The following is a 23,889-nucleotide window of genomic DNA, read 5'->3' on the forward strand; positions in this document are numbered from 1 at the left end:
AGCCAGCAATGGAAGGAGTAGGGACATCCTTATATAGAGGTTACTAGAAATGAGCCGCCGTATCTTAACACACCATGTTATAAATTTTCTCTTCTAGATATGCACATATATACAGTAAGTGTGTGTGCGCTTTCATTTTTTGGAGCAAACCACAGCTAGGAGTCATATAAGGTAATGGGAAGGGGGTAGTTCAGTAGGGGTGGCCCCAGCGGGAACCTTTGCTCCCGGGCCTATGAGCTATTGATTTGAATGGCTGACATGTATGTAATACAATAGCTTCCTCAGCCAAATCAGATTTTAATCAGTGACTTTAATTTGAAGGGGCTGTCCTCATAAGTCAACCCCTTTATATAAAAAGTCTAAAAATGTTTCCAATCATCAAGCTGGATAGGGTGGAGGGGAGTGTATTGATGCACGGAGAAAACTGTCAAGCTAGGGAGCAGCTTGTTTGGTGTAGATATCACATGAAGCCTCCTTCTCCTTGTAAGGAGGAGAACCTGTCATCTAGCAATCTCTTCCCTGATGAGGAAGGAGTGAGTTTCATCTGACAGCTGCTTCGTGACTCCCCTGCCAACCACAAAAACTGCAGTAGGTCTGACCACCGTCACCACTATTTAAGGACACGGCATGCAGGATACGGCATCTGGTTCTTACAAGGTTTCCTGTTCCTCATTTAGAAATGAGATATAAGGGTCCACATGTAAATCCAGATGTCTGTTCCATGATGGTTGGTAACATGTAGATAGAAGTATTTGGTACGATGCCCTCCGCTGTAGTGATCTAAGGCCAGTGTCATTATGGCTGCATTGTAGGGTTCATATTATGGCAACCGCCTGACTTTGTCGGGGAAGCCTCCGCCATCCAAGTGTTCTACTGCAGGGGAAATGTAGCATTACAAGCCGTCCATTCACATGACTGGCCATCCGGTAATAACCGCACGGCACAAGGTCCCCCACCACAGCTAGGGCTCTTACTGTGCGGCGCTTTGGTTTGGTCATAGAGATGGACCCCACTCTATTTACATTCATACGCCCTAATAGGGTTTAGAAACACTTCACAAAGCCCCGTTTAAGTACCTTCCCTTTCCGACTCTCTGACAGGCATGAAACGGGCACTGGAGGATCACTATTTTATTGAAGTGATGGAGTTTTTGCATAGAGAAACGCCCCGAATCTACGGGTCAAATGCACAATATCAGGCCGGGTATCTCGGCCCCATATCGCACATGCCGTATGAATGTAGTATGTGAGGCGTTGGGGTGCATTCACACAGGAGAGAACATTTTGCGCAAGTTTTGTGCATTGCGAGGCGCAGAAAACTCACATGAAAAAGTAACCCATTATTTTACACGGGCGATTTTTCTGTCACAACAATCAAAAAAGTCATACTCAAAAATGGTACTAATAGAAACTGCAGGACGTCCCGCGCAAAAGGAGCCCCCGCACAACTACGTCGCCAAAAACAAAAGTTATGGCGGTCAGAAGACGGCGGCAGAAAACACATTTTATTTTCCAGACTTTTCATTTTTAAAAGTAGTACAGCAAAAAAAACTATATAAATTTGATCTTAGGGCTCCTTCCCGCAGCTATTAGCTCAATGTTCACGGTGCGGAATTCCACCGCGGAATTCCGCACCATGAAATCTCCCGACCTCACCCGCGGCATGCTCTATTTCCCGCGGGTGTACGCGCAGACGGCTTCCATTGCAGTCAATGGAAGTCGGCCGTCACGCTATCTTCCACTGTAGCATAGCGGAAGATAGCGTGAAACTGCTTCCCCGCCTACCGCCGCCGTGTCATATGACGCAGCCGGCGCGTCATGTGACGCGGTGGGCGTGTCATTTGACGTGGCCGGCGCGTCACGCTGAAGCGTCATGCGGGACGAAGGACGCCGGATCCGCAGGTAAGTATTGGGGTCTCTGGGGGATGCCGTGACGGGAATTCCGCGGCGGAGCCCATCACGGCCGTGTGCAGCCGGCCTTATAGTAGTCGGACCGACCCATAAAATACAGTCATCAGGTCATTCTTGCCACAGTGTACACTGTAGAAACAAGACGCACCCAAAGATGGCGTGACTGGGTTGTCGTTTTTTTTCTATTTTACTCAGATATTTTGTAAATATTTTCAGGAAATTATTTGGTACATTAAAAAAAACAGCTCGTCCCGCAAAGAAGCCCTCATACTGCCACGCTGAGGGATAAATAAAAGCGTTAGGGCTCCTTCACTCTGGCGATCATATCGCAGTGAGAGAATCACGTTTGTGCTCATGTGATGTCTGAGCGCCAGCGATGCTTTTTTCTGGAAAATCATTGTGTATCACATCGCTGCTGCTTGCGATATATGAAAACGGGAGTCGCTAGTGTTAAAATCGCATCACACAAACATCACAAGTTCGTGCGCTGTGATGCGATAAAGCGGAGGCTCTATAGGGAAACATGAGCAGGAAAAAAAAAATCCCAAAATGCAGAATGATGGGACGGGCAGCGATTTCCAAATCTCACAACATCGCATGAGAGAAAACATCGCAGATAGGAATGAAGCCATTGAAAATCATGGGCTTCATAATTCTGCGTTTTCTCTCGCATCATACGATTTTCTCGCCAGTGTGACGGCAGCCTAATAGGGAAGAAAATGGAAAAAAATAAATACTGTTCTTATGTGGTTAAAGGGGTTTTCCATGGAGAATACTACAGATGACCTATCATCAGAATAGGTCATCAACGGTTGATTGACTGGGATCCGTCGCTCGGGACCCCGACCGATCAGCGGAGCGGGCGCATGCTGTAAGCGCTGCAAATACACAGAGGTTGGAGCGGAAGTCTCCATGCCGACCTCTGTGTAGTGACCGGCGCTTGTAACTGCAGGTCGGGCTTTCATCGGAACCAACAAGAGCCGTGCCTGCAGTTACAAGCGCCAGCCACTATACGGAGGTCGGCACAGGCCCCTCCGCTGCTTCCACTCCGACCTCTGTGTATTTGTGGCGCTGACAGTTTGTGCCCGCTCAGCTGATCGGTCGGGGTCTCGAGCGACGGACCCCGGCCGATCAACGATTGATGACCTATCCTGAGGTTAGGTCATCACTAGTATTTAACTGGAAAACCCCTCTTAGGCACCTGAAATACATTCTACGTGAAATGGACTCTTGCGCTCGTGTGCGCCGGCCTTAGCGTATTTGAATTGCGTATTACGTGCACACACATATAATATGCAGTAAATCCAGGTGATTCAAACACACTGATTTTCGCTGTTCCGCTCGCACTCGCGAATATTCATTGTGTATAATATGCGCATAGAAAAGCACGCAGCGCGCTCTATTTTACCTCGTATTACCCGCGACAGACCCCTATTTTCTATGGGTGCGTACAAAAAACGCTGTAGATACCCAATTACACCGTATACGTTTTCACGCGACCTCACTAAGAAACAGAGAAGGAAATGTAAGAACCAAGCTGGTAAGCGTGCGCGGGATACGCCGTCCTGCGCAGGCAAGAAAAAGCAGCGGTACGTTGTTCTACATCCCAGTAGGACGCTGCGTTCTACGCGCCTTTCACCACACGCTCGCGTGCGCCCCGCCTAAACGCTATTTGCACCCCAAACCACCTCTAAACTGGTTCTGTCTCCCTCCATGTTGTACAGTCAGTGTTTCCATGAGGGGACTGTTATCTGTATTATTAGATGGTGACAGCCGACAGAGCCCCAGGGCCACCAGAAGGGCCGGCTATGCCCCCAGTAATATTAGGCCGCAGGTAGCGGGGATGGAGGAGGATGGAGCGAGGAGGACGCCGTGTGAGGAAGCCACTTCCAGCATCTGCCGCCAGAGGGCGCAGTGCTCTCCTCCATTCTCGGCCGCACTTCCCGCAGCCACTTCCAGTGTGTGAGGAGAGCCGGGCTGCTGCAGCGGCTCCTCGGCCCTCACCCCGCCGGTGTATGCTGTGCTCAGCACCATGGCGGCCCTGTCAGACAACATGGAGATGAACGGCCGGCTGGAGGACAGCGAGCATCTGCGAGATGACGAGGTAAGGGGAGGAGGGGCTCAGGGGTGTAATATGTGTCAGCTCTCCCCACAAGCCGGGGGACCCCAGCTGTGTTCTCAGGTAACTCCTCCTGTCACTACAGATGTTGCACGGCACGCAGCCACAATGATACTTTTTTGTCCCTGTGATACAATTTGTCACTTCTGAGCCACCTGTACGGTTCTGTCCGCCGCAGCGCCCCCAGCAGGTTGTAGACAGGTAGGAGAACCGCGGGACGATGTCACTGGCTGCCATCTGTGTGACCGGCAGCAGCCTGAGTCATGGACGCCGTCCAGAGGACTGTAGAAAGGAAAGCGCAGCAAAAATAATGGTATGGTGGACGCTGCGTTTACGTCTCATTTGCGAAAAAATGACGAACGACATCCGGAAATGTATCAGAGGATCGTTAACGGCGATGACACTATAAGTGGTGGACTAAGCGTTCCGCGGCCGCACGGATCGCGGCTCTGGTTGTTCCAATACGTGGCGGTGGCGTTCCGGCTATCTATTCTCCGAGCCTATTCGCCGTTCATACGTAATGTTTATTCCGTTTGGGCCGCAGATCGCTGCATCCATCGACGTCTACTGATGCCGTCCGCGCAGGATCTGCTTTACATAAGACCACACTACGAATTTTTTTCTTTCGCTTGCGGATTACGCACTTTGTACCCGCGGGTGTGAAGGGAAATTCGAAAATACGCGCCAATGCCTGCGTTACCCGAGGATCTTCTGCATGGACGGCGATCGTAGAAACCGCAATTAAAAATTGTTACTGTGACCCCTCTCACGTGAGCGTTGTTTTGTGACTGAAAACTCGCTGCTGTCCTAACTTTTTTGGCGATTTCTCGTAAGGAATCGCCCATTATTTCCTGTCAGATCTTTAAAAAAAAAAATAATGTATTGCCATGCGAGTGCGATGTGGTGATCGCTGCATGCGCTATATTTTGGCGTTCTCTCAGAATGCGTCACCTATTGTTTTCTATGGGGCCTTTAAAGACTCGCATGCCGTACGTCGTTTGTGCAGTGTGATGTTTCCCATTGAAATCAATGGGAAACACTTGTGATCCTCCGAACGCGTGAAACGTGCGCCCGATGAGCGCATTTTCACAGAAGCGATTTGAGACGTTTTTGAATGATAAAAAGCCTTGCCTCCGTGTAAGACGCGCGGTATTGGCGCGAGTTTCCCGCCCGCGGGCACGTAGTCTTGGACTCTCACGTATAGTTTGTACCACTTGTATCAAAAATAAGCGCGTGGAGATCGGCGCACTTATGGAGCGTTTGAACTAGTTTACGTTTTTTTTGGATTGTAGAATATTGTAGTCAACTGCGTTATTCACTACTCAGAACATAACGGACACCAAAGTGGCGTCCGTCTCACAAGCGAATGGGTCCGTTCGGAGGTTTGGTCACACTGCCAGCTTCAAATAGAATTGCAAAGCTAGTAAAAACCCCGCCATGTGAACGCTCCCTTCTAATGTAAGGGGTGCGGAGACCCCGACTGTGTGCTCTGAACCATCACAACCATAACTGATGAGGCGGTGTAACATTTGGCGCATGGTCACGCAGATTGGAAATGTTACGGATTTACTACGGCAGAGCTAGCTGTACAGAATCGGCAGCGATTACGGTACAAGCAGCGCGGATAGGATTTTAGAAATCCCGTCCGTCCGCAGAGAAGAACATCCACAGCATAAACTGACCTGCAAACAAGGGGGGACATTGCCATTATTTCAAATAATCTGCGGCATATGACCATACCATAAGGTCCCATGATGTAGTGCGACCAACCCGCATCTGTGACAGCCTATGGCCGTAGGATCTAGTCGATAATGCTTTGTACTGCCACCGTCTGCCGGCCGGTATGGCGGCACCGTAAGGGTAGGTTCACATGCCGAATTTACCCTGGAAGGATGTAATGTGACTTCTGCCTCTACAACCCACGTCTTCCTGATGCAGTTTTTGGCGCGGCTCCGTATGGTGGGTTTGTCCTTTCCATGCGTTTCCGCATCAGTAAGAGACATCCCAAGTGACCTGTCACTACTTGGTGCGGGAACGTGCGGAAATGAGATCCAGTGACAGGACTCTTGGTGCGGGAATGCATGGAAATGAGATTTTCTGCATCTAAATCCTGTTCGAAGGATGAATTCCACATGAAAAGCCACGTCTAAAAGATGCGGATTTTGACTTGGATTTTAGAGGTGGAATTTTTAAATACTCTTAGGCCTCTTGCCCACGGGGAAAATCAGGCCCGCCGCGGATTCTCCATGTAGAATCCACAGCGGGTCCCTCCTGCCCCGCGGACATGAGAGCTAAAATCAGTATAAACTCACCTGCTGCGGGCCGTGCGTGTCTTCCCTTCTTTGCGGCCAGATCTTCTTTCTTCGGCAAGGCGGATGTGCTCGGCACGCCGGCTGCGTGCCGCGCGCATGCGCCGGGCCGAAGCAAGAAGATCCGGCCAGGAAGAAGGGAAGACACGCACGGCCCGCAGCAGGTGAGTATATTCTGATTTTAGGTCTCCCGCGGATCGGACGGCTTCCATAGGCTTCAATAGAAGCCCGCGGGAGACCCGCACCAAATGGAGCATGGTCTGGATTTTTTCCTGCACTCGGATCCGCGTCTGCAGGGAAAAATGACATCCGCAGGTATTTAACTACCTGTGGGTGTCTAATGCATTCCTATGGGGCGCGGATCCGCGTGCAGGAGAACCGCTGCGGATTTTAAATTACAATTTGTAAGTGGACATGAGGCCTTAGATTCATTCCCATCTGTGCTGGAGGCTTTGTTCAGGGCCTTTGGTACAGATCTGACATAAAACGGCGTACACTTTATTATCTTTAACGCAATTGGTGTTAGTTTTAGCAAATCACTAGATGCCCTTTTACACACAACAATTTATTATCGCTCAAAAGCCATCTTTTATGTGATAATCGTTGCGTGTAAATGTGCGCCCATCGTGTACTTACCGTGCACCTTTCGTCCATCGCTGACTTCAGGTCAGCGTGAAATCCATCAGGACTGATAAAACAGACTGCAGGCTAAGCTCTCCGCAGGCAGCGCTGATAACATTCTTTAATCATAGAATCACAGAATAGTAGAGTTGGAAGGGTTCCTCCAGGGTCATCTGGTCCGACCCCCTGCTCAGTGCAGGATCACTAAATCATCCCAGAGAGATGTCTCTCCAGCCTTTGTTTGAACACTTCCATTGAAGGAGAACTCACCACCTCCTGTGGCAACATGTTCCACTTATTGATCACCCTCACTGTCAGAAACAGCTGCTGTCCCGCTGGAGAACAATAGCGCTGTATTTAGAGAACAGACCACCTGCCTTTTTCTAAATGCATGCAAATGAAGCTAGTTGGCTGCTAAAAGGTGCTCAAAACTATCAGTTTCTGATGAACTTTGAGCGATCACCTGTGTGTAAATGCACCTTAATGAAGGTTATATATTAGAATGTTGGCATATGGAACTTTTTGCCTAGGCAATTGGAATTGAATGTGGTTGTGCCAAGATTGCAAGTTATCCCATATCAATAAGATAGGAAATAACTTGTTGATCGGGGGGTCTCACTGTTGAGACCCCTGACGATCTCCAGAACGGAAGACCCACACCAATCAGCAAGTTATTCCGTTTCCTATCGATAGGAGATAACTTCCAATTTGGTGCAAACCCTTTTAATAGTCAGAATCGATCTGCAGGACAATGTTTGCTTCTACATATAGATTGGCCTATTGGGATTGTACTGCTGAGGCATGTACTGTAATGGGTGTATGTCGGCAGGGATACATATGGGTGTATGTCGGCAGGGATACATATGGGTGTATGTCGGCAGGGATACATATGGGTGTATGTCGGCAGGGATACATATGGGTGTATGTCGGCAGGGATACATATGGGTGTATGTCGGCAGGGATACATATGGGTGTATGTCGGCAGGGATCACGCACGCTGTTCATGTGTATTTGCTGCATTTCCCATGCGTATTTGCTGTGTAAGTTAAACTCCCATTGCCTATATGGGTACGTATTACCCACATAATCCGCACCAAAATAGGACACTTTGTGTATTTTTTCACACCGGTGTGACCGGCCTGATAGAATTAGGTGGGCTTTTAGCACTGTGGATTACATGTGTGTGTAAAATACGCGGGCGACATCCAAGAGTGAGCCCTATGTGACTCCAGCCCTGCATGCCATAACATGGTACAAATCATCTTAAAGCAACCCTCCGGTCTCATGATGAAATTCTGATTGAGAATCGGAGGGGAAAGGGTGGTATATGACCTGCGGATGCTATTTTCTTCCATCCCTCCAATCCACTTCTTCCGGGCACTGTTGTTGCCCATCAAAGATGGCTGATGCAATCTTCAGACTACCTAATCCCCAGACTGCACTGGTAGCGTTAGACAACCAGTGAACTCTACCTGCTTTCTGATTGGCCAGAGCTTCTCGCGTCATCAGTACTGGCCAATCAGAGAGCAGTGCAAGCTGTGCAGTAGGTAGTCATCCAAAATGTAATAGATAGAAAGTAATTTTCTATCTAAAAATAGGGGTCTGTAACCAGTAGAATGGGGGTGTCTAAGAAGAACCGTAGGTACTGTACCCCTCCGCCTCCTGTCCCGGGACAGAATTTTGTGCCGAAACTGGAGGAGGTCACTTTCAGCTTTAGTCTTAAATTATGGATTTAACCGTCATCTTTGCCCAAGATGTGCCATAGCAGCCGCTGCATCATCCGTTATGGGAGTTCACATCCCTATACCATCAGACTAGATGAGGGATACTGGCAGCAGAATAAATCTTCCCATCAAAAGGTCTGACACCATGATTGGCCCCAGTGACGCCCATCAGGTCTATCAGGTGCAGTGGTGTCCGTCATACAATGGATATGATAAGTAGATCGCTCAGTCGTGGCAACAACACATTGAAAGGTGACTTGAAGAACATCAATTACCTGGTGACAAGATTCTGCAGCAAGTGAACAGTCTGTTCTTGAAGGAGGAAAACGGACCCAACGAGGTTATTCTGCCTCGATGACTCGGTCAGAGCATTTCTGAAAATGGTAGGTCATTTCGAGCGTCCCCATCATGTAGTGGTTAGTACCTACCAACAGTTAGTACCTACCAAGGAAGGACATCTGGTGAATGGTAAAGGGTCATAGTCTTGGTCAGGTCATTAATTCATGTGGGGAGTGAAGGCTAGCCCGTCTGGCCCCATCCTACAGAAGAGCTAGTTAACATTGGGTGTGATAGAAGATGTCAGACATGAGGCATCAGAACTTGCTGCGTAGTCACAGACCGGTCAGAGTGCCCGTGCTGACCCTTGTTCACCATCAGTGGCACTGGGCACATTTGAGTATCAGAAGTGGACCATGGAGCGATGGAGAAAGGTAACCTGGTCTGATGAATCATGGTTTTTCTTACATCATGTGATCAGCCGTGGGATGAAGACAAATCGGCGGAGGTAGTATGATGCTCTGGGCAATGTTCTGTTGTGAAAACTTAGATCCTAGGACTTATGCGGATGTGACTTGTACCACCTAACTAACCATTGTACAGACCGAGTCCACCCCTCATGACAGCGGTATTCCCCAATGACAGTGCCCTCTGTCAGCAGGATAATGTGTCCGGCCATACTGCAAAACTTATTCAGAAATTATTTGAGGGACATAACAAAGAGTTAAAGCTGAGGACTTGGCCTCCAAATTCCCCAGATCTCAGTCTGATCAATCATCTGTGAGATGTGGTGGAAAAACCAGTCCGATCCATAGAGGTTCCACCTCACCACTTATAGGACTTAGAGGACCTGCTGCTGACGTCTTGGACACCTTCAGGGGTCCTCTGGAGTCTGTGCCTTGGGGCGTTGGAGCTCTTCTGGTGGTACGAGGGGAACCTCGACAATATTGGGTTGTAATGTTCTCTCTGATTGGTGTTTACATTCCTTAGTTGTTCTTCGGACCCGGTTGTTATATTTGGTGTCCTGAAAATAAAAGGTCAGGAGGGATTGCTGGAGCGTGAGGTGTAGTAACGGGATTGTTGGGTCATATGAGATCAGCAGTTTTAAAGTCCATTTATTGAACTCTGCTTGGTGTTTATACTGTATAAACTCTTCCCACATAGTTACTAGGTTTTGCACATCTTTGGCCTCCTTGTGCTGCTCTCAGCTGGAGGTGTTAGTAACTACCTGTCAAACAGTCCTGTAATGTGTTCTTGTCGGAGAAACCTTACTCCATTATACATTTACATTCTGTGGTTAACAGTAGAATGGATTTTTGCATCAGGAATACATAAAGGAAGGCTGTCATGTGACATTTACCCTACCAGGACCACCAGATCAGCGCTCAGATGTTGAGGGGCGTCATACCATGATTTCTTCGGGCAGAACTTCCATCATGGAGAAATCTTTTTATTCTTCTACCCTCCACTGTATTCAAATGAGTCCGAGACTGATAGGCGGGCCCCTCCACTCAGACTCCTCCCATGCTTCTGCTCTTGGTCCTTCGCAGCCCCTCCCCTTGCTTAATGATTGCAGGAGACAGCTGCCAATCATAAAGCAAGGAGAGGGGCTACGGAGAACCAAGAGCAGAAGCATGGGAGGAGTCTGAGTGGAGGGGCCCGCCCATTGGACAGTTTTGGGCTCATTTGCATACAGCGTGCTGGAGAAGAATAAAGATTTCTCCGTGACGGAAGCATTGCCCGAAGAAATGATGTTCTGATGCCCCTCCACATCTGGGCGCTGATCTGATGGCGCCAATAGCTGGTAGGGTAATTTCACATGACAGACTTCCTTTAATAATCATTTAGACATACTATATTTTTGTTTTAACCAGGGGGGGCGGTGCGAACTGAACTGCACCCCAACTTTCTCTAAACTGTATTGGGGAGGGGAGTCTTAAGAGATGGATGGTTAGGTCATCAGATCTCTACAGATAACTCTGCCCTTCCTCTGTCTCCTCTTCTCCCTTTCTTATTGACTGTGTATAAGCTGCTTATCTTGTCTCAGACAGTACAATAGATTAATCATTGTCATTAACCCTCTACCTACTGGTGATAATGCAGTGTATTTTAGAGTTTACTCCTATATGGTATTATTCATGTCTGATTTCACATAGAGGAAAATAAAGGTTTTTTTCTTCTATGCAAAGTTGTGACCTATTTCATCACATGGCATGTTATGGCGGGATTATCGCCCATACCAAGATCATATACGATGGCCTATGGAGTGACTGTGGCTCCATGTACAGCCGTGCACATTGCTTAGTCTTATGTATGCGGAATTATGCTGACATCTACAAACTGATGTGAAAATGGAAATTTTTCTTTTTTTTTTTTTAACATTGGTGCACAAAATATCAAAAATAGTTTGTTTTGGGCCTCTCTCATACGAGTGTATTGTTATGGCATGTCGCGTGCGCAATTTTCTATTGGGCCGGTCATACTTGCGTTTTTTTTCCTGCACAAAAAAAACTATGGCATGCAATGTCTTCATGCATATTACGCATGCATACATGCCAAGATAGTGTATGGGAATTGCGGTATGCAGCAAGTCTGAGCCCGGTCTTACAAAGACTCATTCTCTGATGATGGCGTCTCTTTATATTTCCAGCCAGCAGTAAAGACGTCTACTGGAATATATGAATTTGCTCAGGGAATATACTTAGTATTGAGCATCCGTCCCTGAGAACGGGGATCGTGTGTGGAAATAAATACTGCCGCACCCTCTGCAGCTGCAAAGATGTAAAATAAATACGGGAATCTCAATTGAAATATCAGTGTTCGTGGACCATCTGGTCCCAGGACAAATCAAGATGGCCGTGCAGCTGCTCTGACTACCTGATGCGCACTGCGTACTGGTTGTGCATCAGTAGTCAAAGACATTACATGTTGCATGAGCATCACTGGCTAATGCATGTACAGAGGTAGCAGAATTTAAGGCGGTTGTTTGACCTTTAGCCGTTTTGCTGCAGCAGACGGCTCTATATATTTCTCAGTGGCCTGTGTACTGCAGGCGGAGTCCCATTCACCTCAACAGGACTGAAGCTGTAGTACCAACCCGGGCCACTGCACGATGTATAAAGTCATCTGCTTTCTGCAACATACACATAGGGTCATACACCAGCGATATTTAATTTTATTCTTATTTTTTTCCTATGGCGCAGGAATAAAATCACAGCATGCCCTATCTCTGGGCATTCTCTCAGAACTCCTTGCATGGCATTACCCATTGTTTTCAATGATGCCGGCACAGCATCGCACGGTGTGTGAAGTGCATGTGAGTGTGATGTGAGGTTTATCCATCGAAAACAATGGGAAACATTCTGCGATCCTCCGTTGGCTAAAAGCGGCGGATCACTGCTTCCCTGAAGTGATACGGGCCGTTTTATACACCAAAAGGCCTTGCATCTGTGGGGACATCGCCGTGTGAAATTACCTATAGGGGCCATTACTGATGGCTATACAGAACTTCATGGCTTTGGTAAAACAAGACTTCATTTTTTCAGATCCTGATGAGCCTCATGCGCAGGTTGAGCCTGGTATTGCGGCTGGTATTGCGACTCTTTCATTCACTTGAACACCGCAATACCAGACGCGGCATTTCAAGAAAAATCTAATATGTTTTATGGAAAACCACTTAACAGCTCTTGGTCGCGGTCTGGTAGGTCTTCATTACCCCTAAACTTGGCCAGGTTTCTAGTTTAACACTGATGTGATTGTACTAAGAAATCCTTTCCGCTGCGGCGTCTTGGCATCTGCCCACCTGTCTGCTACTTCTACAAGTCTCCCCGCTGCCGCCGTACTTTGCTTTTTGCTTCTTTTAAACAAGTATCTTATATAATGTGTTTTATGGTGTTGCCTTTTGAATAAGTAATGCTTTCTTGTATAGAAGAGGTTTCTGAGCAAGAGCTGACGTTATTGCCTCTGACGGCTCCGGCGCCCGACCTCACATAACCCTTTGCCTCGAATTTTCCGTCTTCCTGTGGACTTGCACATAGTTGCCAACATATAAACAGACTTTCCAGCAGCAATTTGCTACCGAGACGTTCTCCACATTGAAAGTAATCCCTGCGGTTCAGCTAAGACTGTGAAGAATACATCAGCCCATCATAGTAATACGGAGACTAATAAGCAAGACTCATGAAGATTGGTTTGACTAGCTGTAACGGGGTCTTCCAGTTGTAGCAAGTGGCAGCACTTCTAGGTCGGTGGAGGCGATAAGACAAACTTCCAACAACTCCTCTATTTATTCACACTCCAATTTTATAATAGATGGCTTATGTATAATATGTGGCAATACATTTAGTACAGTAAAAAGGGAACATCAGGCTTATAATAAATATATGTATTTTCATATATATTTATTTCGAACCCATAATTGGAGTGAATTCCCTGATTCTGGGTCCAGCCAGAACTGATTCCAACTCCACAAGTATGAGTACTTTTACAATAGTCGCTCAAACGAGTGATTACAGGCGAGTGTTGGCCTGTGGAAACGCGCAACCCGGCAGAGTGCTGACCAAGACATCACTCAGTAGTCGCTAGTCATTCCTTTCAGCTCACAGATTGACCAGGGATCAGCTTCATCTATGAACAACTGCCTGTTTGCAGTGAATGGAGGTGAGCGGGTGACCGGAGGAGGTCTCCGGTGTGCTCTGCCCTCATGCACTGAAGACTACCGCACCTGTGTGAAAGCACAAGAGCGATGGTCATCCCGTCTAACCCCCCCCCCCCCCATAAAATTACAGCCTGGTTGTCCACCGGGAAGAATGAAAACTCTTCCTAGTTTTCCCCTGATATGCTATCATTTACTTTGGCTGGAATATCCCTTTTCAAATGGGTTTTCCAAATAATTATTTTTTAAATAATTTTGGTACCTCCCTGCACAAAACTACATAAAGAAATGTGCTCACCATGGCACCGGACCACCCTTTTGGTGGTCTGCCATCATTGCATTCGACAGGTGACATCACCCAGCCATTTCTAATATAAAAACCCCAAGGCTGGTTTACTGGTCGTCACTGATGACATCCTTGCAGTCATCCCACATCTCCGCAGCCACTGAAGTAAATGGCGCTCTGGCAGCGTGGCAGCAGGAGGTAAGTATGTGTGAGGTTTGTTTGTTTTTTTTAATTGTCACACACACTTCGTTCCCCACTGTCACCAATGACTAGATGTTGGACAACTCCTTTAAGGAGCATATTTGCCTTTGAATGCACCCGTTAGCAAAAGTCCTTCATTTTTTTGCTGTCAACCCTCTTTGGTCCTTTAGACACCACCCATGCCAAGAATGGCGCTATTTCTAATTTTAAAAAAATTAAAAGCAGGCATGATTTCTAGCGTCATACAACCCTTTTAAGTGAAAGTACCTTAATTGCATTTTTAGTGGCTACAGAAGGGATTTGATGTCCTTGTGAATTGTTCCAGAGTGAGTGACTGCAGACACTTCAGCGATGACCTGGAATGACAGTGTCGGCATTGTTCTGCTCCGCTGATAGTCTCCAAGTGTCGTTGATGGCATTCCTAAGAGGAAACATCTGCACAATGTATTGTATGTCTGGCAGTAAGTAGGTCAAATCTCAGATCCTGAAATGCGCCAGTATTGGAATTGTACCCTTGGTTTCTACATTACAATGCCTGGCATGTGCAGGACGCTTACAAGGAGTTGCGTTTCGAGTGAACACATGTTTCCAATTTTTCTATTTATTATATTATCGTTTCTTCCTGTCTTGTTTAAGTAGAGACAAAAGGATTATTAAGAAAATTAGTCTCACTGAAGTAAACGCTGTTCTCTGGAGACGGGTTGGGTGACTCATTCATGTACACTCATCGACAAAAATAATAATGCTTCCAGATAGATATGTCAGATTGCTGCAAAACTGGGCATGCCGTTATGTCTCGGGAAGATATGTATAGGAGTACGGTTGTGGTCTGCTAAGGCACTGGCTCTCCTGCTGAGAGATCCGTGACTGTTAGACAAGTCTCTATGATGCACTGGAAGACTTTGGGAGGTGGAGCAATGAGAGAAGTGGTCAACAAATTGACCACTATCTATGTCGTTCAGACCAAGCTGTTAGGAGGTGTTTGCATGTTCTCACGTCACCACTGCTCCCCACGAACAGGCTCCAGAATCGGCCGTCAGACCACCAGTAGAGAGGACCATTTGATCTACCGACAAGCACGAGCAGATCCAACAGTGTCGTTTTCTACCATCCAAAAACAGATGCACCTTCATTACAGACCCCTGTCTCTGCTTGGACCATTTTCAGGTGCTTAGCAGAAAGAAATTTGGTGTCACAGCGCCTATTACTCCTCTTTCCGTTTGCACCCCAACACCCTCATCTTCATTTGCAATGCTGTCATGAACAAGAAACCTGGACTGTTAGACTGGAACTGTATCGTCTTTAGGGACAAAGTCAGGTTCTGTTTAGGAGTCAATGACTGTCATGTTCAAGTATGGCAGCCTCGCAGTGACTGCCTCCATCCTGCCTTTGCTGTGGAGCGGCACACTGCCCCCTGCTGGTGTGATGGTCTGGTAGGGCAATCGCATACAACAGTCGGTCACCCCTAGTAGTGGTACGAGGGACAATGACAGCTCAACGATATGTTCAGGACATCCTGCAGCCACATGTGTTCCTTTCATGGTGGCTTCCAAGAGGCATTTTCCAGTAGGATAACGCTCGGCCGCACACAGAAGGGGGTCACAGGAATGTCCCCACAACATTGTCACACTTCCTTGGGCTACCTGGTCAGCAGATTTGTCACTAAACAAGCATTTATGAGACCTGCTGGGATGCCTAGAGGCCCAGATGGAATATCTGAGGGCAAATATGCCGCAGAATAGCCTATACAACCTATATGCCTCCCCTTTTTGCCTGTATTCCATCATGTATCCAAGCTAGAGGCGGCCTAACAGGGTACTAAAGCCTCCATGCCTGCCTGTATCACATCTTGTATCCAAGCTAGAGGTGGCCTAACAGGGTACTAGAGCCTCCATGCCTGCCTGTATCACATCTTGTATCCAAGCGAGAGGCGGCCTAACAGGGTACTAGAGCCTCCATGCCTGCCTGTATCACATCTTGTATCCAAGCTAGAGGTGGTACAACAGGGTACTAGAGCCTTCTTTTGAATTGTACAATTTTCTTAAATAAACCTATCCTTTTTGCTCTCATACTGTAATCCCTGTGATCACTTGCCTTATGCTTCATCCTTTTGGGTCTTATAACGACCAATTATTTGTACGTTGTAAGAATTAGTGGGATCCATAGTTAGTTTCAATATTATGGTGCAATCAGCACTCCAGGGCTTCTCTTGAATAAGTAAAAAGATCCTTTATTCCTCCATATGTGAGATGCGACGTTTCGACCTTTAAAAAGTCTTTGTCAAGCATGACTGATCTGTCATGATGCTGAGCGACAGTAAAAGTGATTGGTCAAAGCTCTCAATGAACAAGTCTACAACCTCCACCTTATAGAATTGTTCAGAGATTGGCAACCTCTTAGGTGAGTCTTAAACAATCAGGGTTGTGGAGTTGGGGTCCGAGTCCCATTTTGGTGGAGTTGGTAGAAATATGTATTAAAAAATATATTAATTTATTCTAAATATGGTATAATTCAATGCAGAATTTGTTGCATATTTCCTTTCATAGGAATTTAGGAAAGTTTTTTGAAATGTCCTATAAATATATTTTTATTCATCTAAGCCCCTATTTATCAAAAACAATGATTACCTGAATGTGGAAACAGCAATAGAAAATCGGTTATTGCCTTTCCTCTCTATTCGACTAAGGGATCGTTCCCGGTTTTAGTGCAATATGTCTCCACCTGAAGTATGGGTGGAGACATGGGTTGGCTGGCCTGAAGTCTTGGGAACGCCTACGGCTGCTGATTGGATGGTGGGCGCACACCTATACAGAGCGATGGGCACAGCAGCTCCTCTAGCAGATGCTGCTGGCTCAGCCCTCCCTCCCTCCCTGAAGGCCAGCCGGCCAGGAGCGGGACCTGCCGCAGCGCCACTGCCGCAGTGGCTTCCAGGAGCTAGCCGGCCAGGGCTGCAGCGGGACTGTTGGAGCTGTTTAGAGGAGCTGCCCTGCCAGGAGATGGAGTGCTTGCGGCTGCAGTGTCGGTGCTGCTTCTACGAGCTCGCCGGGCAGGCGCATTAGCGGCCGGTATAGGACTGCCGGTGCCGCTTGTAAGCCGGCCATAAGCTGAATGCCAGGCCAGTAGCGTCCACTACTAAACTCCCGGAGCCACTTCCAGTAGCTACCGCCCATGAGATGCAGGAGCCACCGTAGCGCTACAGCCGCTTCCACCGCTATGTGTTCCTTGCCGGTGGGAAGGGAAAGCTGGTGCAGGTGGCAGGAGGCAGAGCTCAGGAGGGCACGTCTGTGGCAGCCAATCAGCAGCTGGGAGCGTTTTCTTACACTCAGGACTGCCAACCCATGTCCCCACCCATTATTCTGAGACATATTACACTAATTCCCTCGTTCCCATGGCCATATGCGTAAAACGCTGTGTGTACCATTTAGCATTTTACTGCTGTGGAAGCCAGCTGTGAGTCTGTTATCGCTGCGTAAGGCAGCAATGGTGCACTGCGCATGACAGCGTATCTCCCCGCTCTGTCTCATTTCTGTGCGTAATACGCCGTTAATTTACACTTGTGGGAAGAAGCGCTAAGTATCCTTATGCTATTTCTTGAAAAAGCCTGATGTTACCATTTTAATACAGTAAATGTATCACTTAAACAGTGAGTATGAGTCATATATGAAGGAGTCGGAGGACTGGCTTACCATTGCTGCAACATGCTGGATTTCTACAGAATAGGCCTTACTTCTCATAAGGTTCTATGAAGGAGTTATTTGGAAGTGATGGAAGTTGCAGCCTGTGTTGATGATCTAGAGATACATACAACATTCTGCTCATCATCACTGGAGAGCATCAACAAGCTTGTCAGACTCCTAAAGCTGCCTGTCCACAGGCGTATTTTCATTGCGTTCCCCGCGGCGATAATCCGGCCGCGGGGAACGCAGTGGACGCTTTCCATAGCGTTGCTATGGAAAGCGCAACCCCCTGTCCATGAGCAGACAATCATAGTGATTCTCCGCTCACGGCCAGCAAATCGCAACACCTCTGTCAGATAGGCTCACAGCGGAGATCCGCCACTGGATACCGCAACGCCCGTGGACAGGCTGCCTAACTGTTACACTTCATTATAGGAGCTCTGCTATCTGTTCCTGAGACAGATGACTAAGGCTGCCTGCACACAGACGGATTATCGCCGTGGAAATCGTGGTCAGACACTCGCCGCAATTTCTGCAGCAATGTCCGTCCATAGACATGCTGTGTAAAACGATTCTCCCCTGCCCACGAGCGGAAATCAGCTACGATTTTTCTGCTTGCTAGGGAGAATCGCAGCAAGTTCTAATTTGCGCGGGAAAATGCACGGACTGCTTTCATTGCGGTCAGTGGAAGCCGTCCGGCCCGTGATACTCCATGCTGTGGGCGCAGTGGAAGTATCGCAGGAATCTGCATCATACCCCAGTGCCGGCTCGTCATGCACTGCGCATGCACGACAGCTCGCCGCCCAACACTCTCGCGGCGGATCCGGACAGGTGAGTATGGGGACTCTGGGGGGCGCTGGGTCTGATTCCACTGCGAGATTTCGCAGGCGGAATCCGACCCGGTCATGGGCATGAGGTTTTACAGTACCCGGAATAAAGATGACATTTCTCGTACAGCAGATCAACAGCACATGATCTGTGCAGACCTTGCAACATCACGAAATGCTGTAGGATTTCTGAAGCTTGCAGAATTTTGAATTCTGCGCTGGACTATAGTGCATGCTGAAACTTGGGCACAATGTGAGAAAAATCTTCCAGAGTATTTACAAAGTAGTGTGGTCTCACATCAGCGCCAGGGATTCTGTTTTCCTGCTACATTTGGGGAGCAGGAAAGGGGAATCCCTGCGGCCGAACGTCTCGGTTTCTGGATAGAACCGAACAGTGCCGGATGCACCAGGAATGACTATAATGGGGTCTGCCCGCATGCAGTGCTTTTTCTTCTGTTATTTTCAGCCCAGATCTACGACGGAACCCCCGGCCAGATGTGAAACCGCCCATACTCAACATTTTACATAGATTGAGTGTGAACTGCAAGCCCCTCCCACATTTATGCGCTGATCTTTAGTATGCCTTAATATTATATGAATGTGGGTTTTTTGTTCTTTTATTAATGTGAAGCATGGAACTTGTTTGCTGACACTAGATTTCGAAAAGGAAGGATGAACCGTTTCCTGCTGTAAAGCCGGCCTGGCCGGTGTTATGTGGAATGACGGCTGATGACTTGTAGAATAAAACTGAAAATAAGGACATGGGAAGCAAACCTCACAAGGACCCCTGTAAGGGGCTAGTGGAACCAAATGGAACATTCTAGAAGGACCCTTCATATGGTTTTCAGGGTTCTAAATCAGTTACTTACCACTTATTATTATTTCAAGATCCGAGGTATGTTATGAACATTGTTCTCCTTTATGGAACTTGCACAACTGTATTGCTTATGTCGACTTCCTTTTGTGGTGAGTCTTATATTTAGAAGCAAAAAAATTGAAGATTTTTAAAATCACATTCAGAAACCTTCCCCACATGCCTTAACTAAGGATGAGAGGGAGTATAAGAAAAAATATTTCATGACCTTTCTTGATGTTTTTGTTATCGCTGTACGGAGGGGCTTGGTTAGTCACCACAGAAGGCTTAAATCTCATAGTAGCAGCATATGAATTCCAGTGTTGGATACTGGCCAAAAGAAATAGAGGAAGAACACACTGGGGCAGATTTACTAACAGTGTCTAATAGATTCTCAGTGATTCCCAACCGGCACCTTCGTGTGCCTTGAAAATCGTTCAGCTTTTCAATTTATTACTGCTTAAATTTTTTTTTATTCAACTCCCTCCCCAACGAACTTTCTAGCAAAACTAGTGTGTGTGTGGGGGGGTTCCTCACGGCCACACTGGCAGCACACCATCTTAGTACCTTAACACCTAAGTGTCTCTTATGTGATCAGCACTCCGCTGCTGTGAGATGCTCTGACGGCAGTGTGTGCACCCAGATTCCACCTCCCCTGACCTCTTCTCCTTGGTTCCTCTGATACAGAGGTGCGTGGAAGAAGGGAGGAGGAGTCCAGGTGTGCACACTGCCATCCATGCATCCCGCAGCAGCACCGTGCTGATCACAGGAGCTGCGCTTACAGCTTCAAGGTAAAAAATGGTGTGCTGTCAGTGCGGCCATGAGTGCACCCCCACTCTGCTGGTAGCTTTGCTAGGAAGTCTTGCAGGGAAGGGGTTAAATCAAAAGAAAAAAATAATTGGCCAAATATATAAAATAAAACAAAACATGGGCCATCAGGGAACCAGGCTAGGGACACGGAGAGACCACCGTTGGGGTACATTTACATACAGCATAATTTGTCATGAAATTTCCGTGCAGACCCTCTATGGAAATTCCAGTAGCAGTAAAGTGGAGACTTTGAATATCCCGGTCAGAAATGGACATGCGGTGCGGAATTTAATTACACAGCATGTCAAATTTATCATCGTTTCCACTGCAATTCACTTCTCAATGAAGGGGTAAATTCCGCACACAAATACATGGTAGAACCCACACCAAATGGTGCGGGTTTTGAGGCAGAATTTCCACTGTGGACATTCCTTAGCAAATCAGCCCTGTATGGCCCCAGCCTTGGGGTGTGTGTACACGGAACGGACATGCTGCGGATTGTCTGCTTCAATGTCCACAGCATTTCTGCAAAAGAAATTCATCGGTGTGGAATTTGACTTCAAATCAGCTGCTCTTCCGAAGCTGATTTCAGAAGATGCCACGCTCCCTCTCACCTACAAAGTCCTCACGCTCTCTGCGCCTCCTACACTGGGCACCTGGCGGCCTCCAGTGAGCGTAGCGCCGCTGCTCCGGTGATGTGGTTACTACAGGCCGACAGGTGCCCAGAATATTGGAGGTAAAATCAAATGTTGTGATAATCCATCCCCTAGCCATGCCCCTGGCCCACATACCTCTTTTTGTAGGGGTGCCCCGTGGAAATTTTTCTTCTCCCAGTGGTATCCCAATACTGAGTAGAGAGTTGTATAGCACATCAGACTCATCACAGTGACTGCTGAATGATAAATCTGTTGAATTTCAAGACTATCTAGTGTAACTTTATACAACCTTAGTCGGTTTGGTCTATGACAAAATGCGACTTTCCTTCGGCACATGGCGTCACGTTTAGGTCACACAATCTTTTCTATGAAGCAGCACCCCTCTGTCAGACGCAGCTAAAAAATTGTCAGTGTAAAATGCACCAGAAAACAGTCAAATGTTTAATAGTAAATCTGCCATTCTATGTATTCATCAATAATAAAAAAATATTAGCCAGTTGGATCACTGATCTTCGCTAAATAAAGTGCGTAGAGACACTGAGGCAAATTTACTAATTCTGTCTAGTTTTGCAGTGCAAATATAGACTACACTGTCTTTAAGGCCGGCTTCCCACAGCCGTGACGGGCTCCGCCGCAGAATTCCACGGCGGAGCCCGTCACGGCGCCCCCCAGAGACCCCAATACTTACCTCCGGATCCGGCGTCTTCCGTCTCGCATGACACTTCAGCGCGCATGCGCAATAGAGCGCGTAACGCGTCACAGCGCCATGTGACGCGCTGGCCGCGTCATATGACGCGGTGGGCGGGGAAGCGGTTTGACGCTATTTTCCGCTGTGCTACAGCGGAAGATAGCGTGACGGACGGCTTCCATTGACTGCAATGGAAGCCGTCCGCGCGTACACCCGTGGCAAATAGAGCATGCCGCTGGTGAGGTCTGGTGATTTCATGGTGCGGAATTCCGCGATGGAATTCCGCACCGTGAGCATTGAGCTATTAGGTTCAATAGAACCTAATAACTGCGGGCAATGCGGCGGATTTTCGCCGCGTACTACGCGGCGGAAATCCGACCGTGGGAAGGAGCCCTAAATGTGCCAGAGGCATCACATGAATCCATCAGCCTGAGGAAGAGCCCTGAGAGGTTCAAAAACTCGCTATAACATCATGTATTTTTGTTAACCATTAAAAGGTATCATATCTACAAGATTAATCATAGAATGGTAGAGTTGGAAGGGACCTCCAGGGTCATCGGGTCCAACCCCCTGCTCAGTGCAGGATCACTAAATCATCCCAGAGAGATATTTGTCCAGCCTTTGTTTGAACACTTTTATTGAAGGAGAACTCACCACCTCCCATGGTAACCTGTTCCACTCATTCATCACCCTCACTGTCAGAAAGTTTTTTCTAATATCTAATCTGTGTCTCCTCCCTTTCAGTTTCATCCCATTGCCTCTAGTCTTTCCTTGTGCAAATTAGGTGGCTTCTCTTACTGAGAACAATCATATTTTGCTCTACTGGCTAACACTGTACTAAACCTTTTTCGGATGCATCACAGTGACTTTGCTAAATGTAAACCTGGTGTCTGTTTAGGCTATTTAACTTTATACCACTGGTATTATTGTACCTTGACGCCACCGAAAGCTAGTGGTTTGACGGGGAACGCCCCTCTCACACCGCTAGCTCCCGATAGGGTAAAGGCAGGAAAGTCGTAGCAGCCCACTGTGAATCCATTTCTGCCACCCCTGCTGCCGTAGGCCGATGGTTACTATTCTTCTTTGCCTTACATTATTACCTGTAAATGCTGCCATGTTACCGCTGTAACATGGCCGCATTAACATCTAATAATGTAAGTCAAAGAAGAAGAGTAACCGTCGGCCTAAGGCAGCATAGCCGGCAGAAATGGATCCACACACTGCAGCGCCTCACCTCAGTCCCGGCCAGCATTTCTGCCATGCGTCCCACCCGGCCGCCGGCTGTGAGCTCCGTCCCTGCTGCCGGCTATGAGCTCTGTGCCTGCCGGCCGCTCCCACCCCCGCCGACAGCTGCCAATCAAATGACATTCGGCCGCGCAAACACTGTAAGTTCGCTTTCGGCTCCCTGCTGCCCAGGTGGCGCACTGCTTGTGCACTGAGGGGGGTTCTGCCTTCTGAGGCACTGCTAGGGAAGCTGCTTGGAGCTGTGGTGGCACCGCCGGCAGACGCTGTATGCCTTTTCTAGCAATCTTTAGTGCCCTTCCAGGACCTGGTGGCTAAGAAGCTGCACAGCCAATCACGTACAGGGGGCATCACCCCCTGTCAATCTTGACTCCACCAGCAATTCCTGGTGGCATCAAGATTCAATAATACCTATACCACCTATTAATTTCTAGCTAAAAATATGCTAAAATTTGGCATAATTTCACATTTAGGCCTTGCACTGTCTTCACAAAGCCACATCCCTTTTGTTTGGCAAGTCTTTAACAATGTGTCACAAATGGGGCACGTACCATGTAAAACGGTTTTCTGGTGCAATTTGTGCCAGAATACTATCAAATTTTCAATAGTAAATCTGCCCCAGTGCCCCCACTTCTCTGCTACCTTAAGTCCCTGTGAAGAAAAAAAATCTCTATTGACTTCCCACAGTGACACATGAAAAAAGGCGCATATGTGGAGTTGCAGAAAAGTTGTATCAGTTAAGTTCTGTCACTATTGATCTTGGCTAATGCTTTCCAGTGATACTAGCATGGTAGCCCTCAGGCAGCATGGCTGTAAATATCCGCTTTAGCTTCATGTCTGTAAGATCAAAGATCATGGGGGACTCCCTTCCCCTTTAAAAACTTGCACTGAAAATTGACATCATGGAGATGTAAACAATGCCAGCTTACAATACTGTAGTCTTGAGCATTTTTATTGCTCATGTGGCTAGAAAAAGAGTTGTAAGGAGTGATAGTCATTCTGTCAATAGAGGCGGAGCAGGCGCTTCCACTCGACC

General features: G+C 47.6%; 1 protein-coding gene across 2 annotated transcripts in view; it reads left to right on the plus strand.

Annotated features, from left to right (window-relative positions):
• The first annotated feature begins 3,882 nt into the window (after positions 1-3,882).
• Positions 3,883-23,889, plus strand: part of NINJ1 (ninjurin 1) — a 46,368-nt gene continuing 26,361 nt past the window's right edge. For both annotated transcript variants that reach the window (XM_066596509.1, XM_066596511.1), the window contains exon 1: positions 3,883-4,014. In XM_066596509.1, coding sequence (XP_066452606.1) covers positions 3,943-4,014 — 72 coding nt within the window. In that variant the 5' untranslated portion in view covers positions 3,883-3,942. The remainder of the gene's footprint in view (positions 4,015-23,889) is intronic.

This window comes from Eleutherodactylus coqui, chromosome 3 (genome assembly GCF_035609145.1).
Source record: "Eleutherodactylus coqui strain aEleCoq1 chromosome 3, aEleCoq1.hap1, whole genome shotgun sequence".
NCBI lineage: Eukaryota > Metazoa > Chordata > Amphibia > Anura > Eleutherodactylidae > Eleutherodactylus > Eleutherodactylus coqui.